This window comes from Bemisia tabaci, chromosome 1 (genome assembly GCF_918797505.1).
Source record: "Bemisia tabaci chromosome 1, PGI_BMITA_v3".
In the NCBI taxonomy this organism is placed as follows: Eukaryota; Metazoa; Arthropoda; class Insecta; order Hemiptera; family Aleyrodidae; genus Bemisia; species Bemisia tabaci.
In genome coordinates this window covers 91447915-91457785 of record NC_092793.1, presented here as the reverse complement: position 1 = coordinate 91457785, position 9871 = coordinate 91447915, and the positions used below count along the sequence as shown (strand labels likewise).

Below are 9871 nucleotides of genomic sequence, written 5' to 3'. Positions count from 1 at the left end.
AGTCAAGACAATTCGGCTCATGGATGTCACAAACGGGAATAAGATTAGGAAGTTTTTTACTGATCGCATTCTCAATGTCCCGTATTACGTTCGTTTTTGTAATCTTTGATCGGCCCATTCTCAAATGCCTTTCTCCGTTCCTCCTCTCATTCCGTTTGTTCCTTGCCGAACCCGTAATTCCCTGGTCCATTCCAGATTATAATCTTTGCAATCGGTGAAAATGTAATCTTTACTCCCGTTTGTGACACTGTGGAGGCCTAAAATACGGGAACCAATCAGAAATGGATTCAAATTGTCTTGACTCTCAGTATAAAGGGACTCTAGAAATGCGACCACCATTCTTTATCCGCCTTGGGTCTATTCCAGGTCTATTCCATCATTCCATCGAAATTGAGGTTAGGGGTTTTCTTTTGTTTACGTGCTCCTCACTCGTGGGTTGCATAGGAAACTCCAACTCCGTTGCATAGTCGGTTGTTGTAGTTGATCAGGTATTGTACAAGTCAGGGTCATTCAGCGTCCTGAAGCACTGACTAGCACTAACTTTCGAACTAAAATTTCAAAACGATCAAAGAAGTACGTCCTATCAATCGATAAAAATGAAAATCAGTGTCAAAATTATCAAAGGCAGTGAATGTACGATAGAAGTAAGTTACCTTTTTTGTTTCTTGAATGGCATTAATATATCCTTTCAACTTTTGAAGAGGCAAATCCATAGGAAATTTAGTCCACCACTTTTTTAAGGTGATTTGCCCCTCTATCTTGGCGTGCACGAACTGGCAGATTTTGTGTTTTTGGCCAAATGAGGGACAACTCATATTCTGTCTAATTTCAAAGGACCCCGCACACCTCTTATGGGAAGCTGCACGACGACCGATTGCCTTCTGACTTATGTTTTTCGATTCTCCACAAGATGCTGATCAAAAGTTATAATTGCGCCAACTTTCTACGATGCACCGTTTTCGCAAAAAACCTAAGAGAGGATTCAATTATTCGGCGACTATGAATACAAAAGAACAAAGCATTTAAGGACAGGCCCGATGTAAATAAGGAAAAAACGTAGCGCGTGTCCGTCTTCTTATCTGTACCTGCCGACTCAGAGGCTATCTCTCTCCCGCACTCGCCTGGTAGACGTTCAGACTTTCCTGTTCATATGCTCCTCAAGAATCTGATTTGGATGGTCGAGCAAAACGGCGAGCGGAATCCGAGATAAGACTGCCGCTCAGTGCGGAAGTTCCCCTGATTTGTTCACTCGAGCACTGAAATGAGGAATCTTTCTGGCTTTTTATCGCCGAGTAATTGAATCTTCTCTTAGGTTTTTTGCGAAAACGGTGCATCGTAGAAAGTTGGCGCAATTATAACTTCTGACCAGCATCTTGAGGAGAATCGAAAAACATAAGTCAGAAGGCAATCGGTCGTGGTGCCGCTTCCCATAAGAGGTGTGCGGGGTCCTTTGGCCCACCCCCGTTTAAAGTACTAATCCTGATAAGTCATAGAGAAAAAAAAGGAGGTGTTTGCATTTCGGGCAGCTTGGAATTTTTTTGATGACGTACGGTGGTACAGCGACTTTTATCATCGATTTTCTTGGAAATGGTGTAATTTATGGAAAAAAGTCATTCCTGAAAATGTGCTTGAAATTGTAGCAAAAAAAAGCCAAAAAATGGGACATTATAGTCCGTTTTTCATACTTCGAATTCCGGATTTCGCTGGCCAGGTTGTACCGACCTACGTCACAGGGTAAACAAACCTCAAGATGCAAACACCTCCTTTTTTTTCTCAATGCTGATAAGTAAGAGACAGACCCCCCTACACAAAACATCAGGTTCTTTAATTGACGTAGAGGCTTGGGATAATGCATTTTCTCATATAATTTGGAGCTCCAAAGAATCTGTAATTAACCGTCTTGGAGCCCCCAAGACTATCCTGAAGGGGCCTGACTTTTGAAAGTAGACGAAAACTGTAAGCCAGATCTCCAAACCTTTCTCTCCCATAACTAACCATAATTCATGACCATTGCAATTTTGTTGAAGATTGTCCTGTGGTGAGTACATTGGCTAGCCATCAAAAATTTGTCAGCTACTTTGGCTACTCTCGCTCGAAAGGCATTTTTTAAATCTCTCTCGCACATCTACAGAAAGTGACTAAAGTTGATTGAAAGGTTTCACTCATTTTAGGTGTAATTCTTGCCAGAAATAATTATGTTTCATAAATCACTCCAGGAAAATGTCTCAACTAGTGCTCAAGAATTTTCTCTAGAATTTCTGGTCTTCTGTGTGTCTGAAAAGAATGATTATAATTACAGTGATTTTTCTGAGATTGTAAAGTTTTTCTCTGTTGAAACTGTCTTTATATCTTCACCTATGGCTTTCTTCAGAGTCTAGTACCTGAAAGCTTTAAAATTTTGGTCATCGTTTTGATCAATGAAGAAACAAACAAGGACAGTTTGCCCTTAAGGTGATTCGATGGACGCCATATTTTGTGTCAGAACGGCATGCAATATATCGCATCAATTGGTTCCATATTTTCGGCTACTCGTCATTTTTCTCCTATTTTGAGATCGCACTTCTGTTGTCAGGAGTCTAAAGCACTCACTTACCAATTTTAACAAAGAAATTCAACTTAATAAAGGCGTGGTTTTTTCAGAGAGAAAATATCGCATTTGAGTGCAGTTTCGATATCAGTATCGAATGCGATGTTTTCTCTCTGAAAAAACCACGCCTTTATTACGTTGAATTTCTTTGTTAAAATTGGTAAGTGAGTGCTTTACACTCCTGACAACAGAAGTGCGATCTCAAAATAGGAGAAAAATGACGAGTAGCTGAAAATATGGAACCAATTGATGCGATATATCGCATGCCGTTCTGACACAAAATATGGCGTCCATCGAATCACCTTAAATACTATTTTAAAATTTTAAGAATAGGTACATCAATTTATTGTCAAAACCACATGCATTTGGACTAACATTTCAACTTCAACTACTTGTTTTTTCATCACAGATTTTTGTTAGTTGTTCAAATGTTCACAAGCAGAGTGAAAGTTCCAAACGACTGAAGGTTCTATCACTGGAAACAGTTGTTCATGACCTCTTAGGTGGCTCACAAGTTGATTGATGTGACATGCAGGGTAGAGTACCTGTATAGTGAGAGCATGGACAGCTTGCTTCCAATGCACTCTCTACTACAGAAATGGACAAATGGAGTTTTAGAATGTTGTCGAAACACAAAGATTTGACAGTGTCCAATGGTGACTGCGATGCTATATTGAAAACTTGTTTACTTTCTGTTCTGAGAGTGGGTCTCATCAATTTTGTGTTATTTTTTCATGTTCTTAGTTAAATTTTTCGTTATTTTGAGTCGTATCAATTTTTTAAATTCATCTGATAGCTTATTGAAGCTACCAGATCTGCCAGGACCTCATTTTGAACTGCGCGGCAAAGGCGGTACGACTTGTGACGTCCCTCGATGGCCTATATTCTCAGCGCTGCCACTTCGGTACCCTGTTTGTTTATATCTGGAGAAGAGTGTACCTTGGCTTGCTTCATGGAAGGCTTAGATCCTGAAAGGGCAGTCACTTTTCCAATATAAAAAATTTCACTGCCAATCTTCAGATTCTAATAACCAACTTCGTTGGCCAAGAATGTTTAGAAATGACCAGTTTTCTGCAAAACTGAGTGACCTTATACAGAAACTAAGTCAAGTACGTACTTTACAAACGATGGATCGCAAGGAAAGTAATAATAAATTGTTCTGAATTATTTAAATTCATTGGTTGCCTGCCCCTTTGTGCTCTTTTGTATACCTGTCCATTCTCTCTGTATAGGTACTCAAGTTTAGGGCATCCTCTCCCCCACCGATTGCTGTTAGTGAGCTCTCAATGTCTTCTGTGAATTTGTGGTAGAAGTCGAAATAGCTGAATTTGCCAAACTAGGAATTGAAACTGTAAATTATTATTAATACTTTATCATTTTCCAATTAAGCTTCACAGGTACCCCCCTTTCCCCCTCCAAGCGTCTTAGTTCCAAAAATTTCGTTAGCATAAATTTCTATCTTCTACTCCCCCTGTTTTAGGTACAAGAAGACATGAGTATTGCAGAAATGAAACAGATCGTTTCCAACAATCTTCAAATCCCTGTGGCCAGTCAAAAACTAGTTTACCTTGGGAAACCATTGAGTAGTGAGTAACTTTAACAAATGCATGAGCATTCAGAATTAACACTAATAATATTGTAGATGAGCTATAAACATTCCAATTCGACAGAGTAATTTCCAAGGCACCTACCTTTTTTATGAACAACATAGTAATTGTTAGGATTCAAACATTTTGAACGGTCAAACTTGTCTTGATGAGGCACCATGTAGATTCTAAAAATCACTAACAATTTTTGAAAAAATATGAGATTCTATTTATGGTTTAATTTATCTTAATTTTACGATCAACTGTTGACCCATTAACGCATGAGATTACAGTAAAATAAATAATTAATCACTGGAGAGGGTGAAAAATTAAGCACCGAAATATGTCTCTCCTTACCAACTTTTTGTGCCGAACACGCTGGACACAGTTGAAAATTATGCATTCAATGTATTTGTCAGAAATGAGTAGGGGCTTGGAGGACAAGGTGCACATTGCACAAGTGCAGTTTTTGCCTTTTTGAGATGTATGTATGTGTTTCAAGTTTCAAAAAAACCTGCGCTCCGCCTCGCCCCGCGCCGGTTTTTGGGGGGCTTCGTCCCCCCCCCCCAGCCCCCCCGGAACGCACGCTTCGCGCGCGTCTTTCCAGGGTTATCTGCGCATTTAGCTCTTCTTCTTTTAAGTGTCCCGCGCACCCACCACGGGAAGGAAGTTTTTTTTCCGAAGTGGGATTTTTGTAGTCATTAAATCGTACGTCTGTAAGCCATGCATTGTGTAATGGATAGTTTTTTTCCAGATATTTCCTTTCCTTTGGCCGCTGTGCGACGAACAGTTCGTCTAAAAACTTTCTTCACCTGACCCACTGTGCGACGAAAATTTTGTCCAATAACTTCCTCCCCCTGACCCACTGTGCGACGAAAATTTTGTCCAAAAACTTCCTTCCCCTGACCCACTGTGCGACGAAAATTTTGCTCAAAAACTTCCTCCCCCTGACCCACTGTGCGACGAAAATTTTATCAGAAAACTTCCTCCCCCTGACCCACTGTGCGGCCCTGCTCCGGCCAGCTCTCCTCATGCCGCGCACCCCCCGCCTAAAACTTTCAAAGCTCGCCATTTTTAAACGGCTCAGCCGATTTAAGCTGCGTTGCTAAAGTCTCCAGAGAGCTCCCCGGAGTTACCCGGAGACGTAAACAACCGTTGTTCTGACTCCGGAGGAATTACCCGGAGACTTGCTACGTCATGCCACGTCAGTCTCCAAACTGCTGCTCTCCAGCTCTCCGACCTCTCGAGGTCGGGAGAGCTGGAGACCGATAGAGTACCTATATAAAGAGAGTATGGCTAGAGCACCTTTATAGACAGAGTATGGCCATTCGCATCTTTTTACTACAGGAAAACTGTTCCGCTTTTTGATTGGTCAACGAGTTTTTAGGCTTCATGATGCTCTTACGACCGTAAATAAACAAACAAGATGGCGGCTCACCGTAACATCGATAAGAAGATAAATTTGACAAAAATTTCAACTATACCGCAGTAACAATTTAAACTAGCATATCTACGAATAACACACGAGAAACACATGAAATCATTGTTAAATCGCCTTTCACCTTTATCACAGGAGGATGTAAGATGTGCATAACCTCAAATTTGCTTGCTGAAAACGGCCATCTTGTTTGTTTATTTACGGCCGTAAGAACATTGTGTCAGCTTATTTTTTTCACGCGACCAATGAAAAACCGGAACAGAAATGGCCATACTCTGTCTATAAAGGTACTCTGAGTATGGCCACTGGGCCCCATGGAGAGGCTTAGGACCCAAAAATGGCGGTGCTTTGTTTTGGTTTTTGTGGATGGGAGGGGGGTCATTGCCAACTTTTGACGGTTATCACCAACCGCACTTGCTACCAACCTTGCTATATCTAGGCTTTCGCTCGAGTTATCGAGTGGACAAGATTTGACCTCCCCCCCTTTCGAGCCCCACCCCTCAAAATCTATTGCCTCAAATTTCAATTTTTTTTTGCAGAATAGTAGTTCTAATGAGTCTCTACTAATTGCAGAAAAATTGGTTTAAATATCTTTCAACGAACGAAAGATATAACTACTCAAAATTCGAAAAATCTTAAAAAGGTGGAAATACATACATATATACATACATGTAAATATACACATGAATTTGAATGGCATATATTTTCGTGATCTACGGCCCGTGATCGGTGCTCTCCACAAGGTTTCGGGTCTGAGCCCGACATCATGGGAGAGTGCAATAGTGTATTTTCTTCGGATAATACACTAAAAGTACATGGAGCCTTATGGCGTAGAGAATGCTCAAACTCTTTTTTTTATAAATGAGAGTGTATCTTTCACAAAATATATTTTAAGAGTCATTTTACTCAAAATCATTAGTATATAAATTTTTCAAAAACTGCATTTATGCACATTGTCCTCCAAGCTCCTCAAATGTCCCATCAACCTGAATGCATCAATCATCAGTTGGCATTGGTTACCACATAAAGCGTTGAATGGTGCCATTTGCCGATGTGACATCTGTTCATTCTTTTCTTCCTTCAGTTCTAAGGGACCAGGCTTTGCAAGGCCTGTTGTAGTTAATCAATAGCAAAACTACAATTGAGGTGTTCCTCAAAGCAAAAATTTTTCCAGTATGCTAATTTATAGGGACAATCCTACAAGTTTCCTATATTGGAGGAAAGAAAGTTTTTTTCTGAAACTGAACTCCAACTCTATAACAAACGAATTAATTTGTTTTCATCAGATGCCTTTACGCATGTTGAGTTCAGTTTGTCCTGCACGTAACGAGGATACATGTTTTGTGATACTTTGATTCTTACCTTGTTTATTATAAGTTCAAGTCTCAGAGCTGTCTCTACTGATCAATAATAAAAAATCTCTGAAGTCATTTTTATACCAAAAAGTAAATGGTTCTTCCGTTCTCTCTCTCTATTTCCTAATCAGATGAAAAACGTGTGAGGGATTATCCACAAATTAAGGATGGATCAAAATTGATTTGCACTGTTCTACCATCAACAGTCACTCAGAAGCAGCCGGACGACCAGAATGTTCTTAAAAATGCAATGTACAAATTCCTGACAAATTATTATAGCGCAGCAGATGCCTTGAAAATCCTCACACCGTTCATGAAAGTAAGTTTGCTTCAACCATTGCAGCACAGTAATATAGAAAGAACCACAGGCTGATTTTACTCTATGCAGTAGGCATTCAAATGAAGAAATTTAAAAATCTGTATTGTACCATCAAAAGATCAATACTTTTGCAAGCCTTCAGTTCCCAAGATAAAAAATTTAAATTTCTTTCCATCCTATCTTCAAAATACATGCTGACAATTTAACAAAGCACGAGGGCTGGTTCAACAACACTGCAACAAATGCATCCAAGGTACGGAATACTGTTAGGAGATAATCCGGATCAGTATTGATTTCTGATGATTAAGGTTCACACAAACATAGAAGCCACTTTTATAGCTCTCTGCAACACCCAGCCGCCAAAGTCCCCTATCTCCCCAAAGCCTTTCAGAGAGATGGCACTCCCTCATTTCTTCTAAAACTCCCTGTCGCCACCCCTTCATTGGACGTCCCCTTTGTCTCTTCCCTGGAGGAACCCAATCAAGCATCTGTTTCAGCAGCCTCTCTTCCGTCGTTTTGTTAACTCGACCAAACCAGACAAGCTGTCTGGTTATGACTACGAATATCATATCATTTTCAAAGGTCTCTTATCTCAGTTCTTGAGAGAAAAATGGAAGTGAGATATGACTGTAAAGAATTTGTGGACTGTGAAATATACTCTAGTCTAGGGGCCTTCTGAACCACTGGCCAGAATTTCAGTGCATGAAATACTAGATTTTAGACATCAGGTTGGGATTCTACAACTGAAATCACACAAATGCAAACAGCCATTCCTGAAAGCAGCATTTTTAAGCGGACATATTTGATTTAAGATTATTTATTGATGAGATCCGAACATTGATCGCGTTTTCGAATTCTGCGACCCTGAAAACCTGACCGTTGACACCTCACTGAGTACCTAATGATGCATAATACATTGATTCACATTGACCCTAAACAGTAATTTCAGCCGCTATATTGAATTTCAGCCATACCCTGATGTTGAGGATAATTTCGGACCGCTGAATCAGGTTTTACAACTAGAAATTTACATTAACTGACACCTTACACGGCATGTTTCCAACAGAATTTTTTTTTTTTTTTCATTCTGAAAGGGTCAATTTTGGGGTCATATTGGATTCAGGTTAGGTAACCCTGATGTTGAAATTGATTTCTGACCGCAGATTTGGATTGTACGACCATAAATACACGACAATCGACATCTTATACGGCGTATTTCCGACAGAAATTTTTTTGTCTAATTTGAAAAGGTCATTTTGGCCGCCATATTGAATTTAGGCCTTTTCCTAGTACTTGGGATGGCTTCTGACTTCAGATTTGGATTTTACGACCAGAATTACTTGATAATCGACATTTTTCACGGCATATTTCCGACACATTTTTTTTTTATTCTGAAAGGGCCATTTTGGCCGCCGTATTAAATTTAGGCCTTATCTTGATACCTGGAGTGGCTTTTGACGTCAGATTCGGATTCCACGACTAACAATACGTAATAATCGACACTTAACATGGCAAATTTGGGACATTAATTTATTTTATCACGAAAGGGTCATTTTGGCCGCCATCTTGAATTTTTGGGGAGAGTTGCATGAAATTTGAGTCATCATCAATTATCGACAGGCAATATATTGATGGTATTGAGTCAGTTATTACAGTTTCTATACGAACTGGAACTTGGAAAGTAAGTTTTTTGAAAATATCACTGAACTGGAAATTGCAAAAAGTGAAATTTGTTGCAAAATTTACGGGATTGGCGGGGCTTTGCAGGTTTGAACTTAACTGAGCATGTAAGTAGAAATATGAAGAAGTTTTTTGACTCTCAGTTGAAGCAGTTGAGTCACTGAGGTTATAGCAATGCTCTTGTAAATTATTTAGAATTTGTCAAAATTTACGAAATTTGGGGGAAAAGAAATTTTTTTCTCATTATTAAAGGGCTTAGAGGTCCATATTTTATTTCATCTCACGTAAAATTTTGTATTGAACATTTTTGGTCCTGTGACAATTTTGCATATCTTTGAAAATTTTCGAGTAAATCGTGGAGTTTAGGGAGCACTTCCGGATCCTTTGATTTTGGACATGGCGGTCATGTTGAATATGTTGTCCCGGGATACAGATATTTTGATTGCTGGATAAAGGTGTCCCAAGGTGGCACGCGAAAGTGACTTCGTGGCCCCTAGACTACTCATAAAGATAGCCATAGGTAGTTAAGATCAAAAACGAAACCATGGAGATTCAGCTCATGGTTCAGTTTTCTTTAATTGTATGTCTTTTTAGGTAGATTTCGAAGAAATATCTACCTATTGCAGACGGTACGACCTCTTAATTTTCGAGAATTTTCGCTCAAAGAGCATCGATCCTGAAGCCCTGAGTTAAAAAATGTAGGTCAGAAAAAAGTACGATATATATATTTATATATATATATATATATATATATATATATCTGAGACCTAACAAAACTTTGCGACCGTTTTTTTCCGAAACTATATATACGATCAAAACGAAACTAAGCATGATTATTCACTGCTATGAGGTCTACATCAAGTTTCTTTATTGGTGAAAATCGGCCCATCCCTTAAATCAGTAATG

At 39.4% G+C, this 9871-nt stretch overlaps 1 protein-coding gene across 1 annotated transcript in view; it reads left to right on the top strand.

Annotated features, from left to right (window-relative positions):
• Positions 1 to 391: 391 nt before the first annotated feature.
• The window catches only part of LOC109040449 (ubiquitin-like protein 4A), a 30638-nt gene continuing 21158 nt past the window's right edge, over positions 392 to 9871 (top strand). Inside the window, exons 1-3 of the mRNA XM_019056403.2 lie at positions 392 to 644; positions 4068 to 4173; positions 7098 to 7285. Of these exons, the coding sequence (XP_018911948.1) occupies positions 597 to 644; positions 4068 to 4173; positions 7098 to 7285 (342 nt within the window). The 5' untranslated portion in view covers positions 392 to 596. The remainder of the gene's footprint in view (positions 645 to 4067; positions 4174 to 7097; positions 7286 to 9871) is intronic.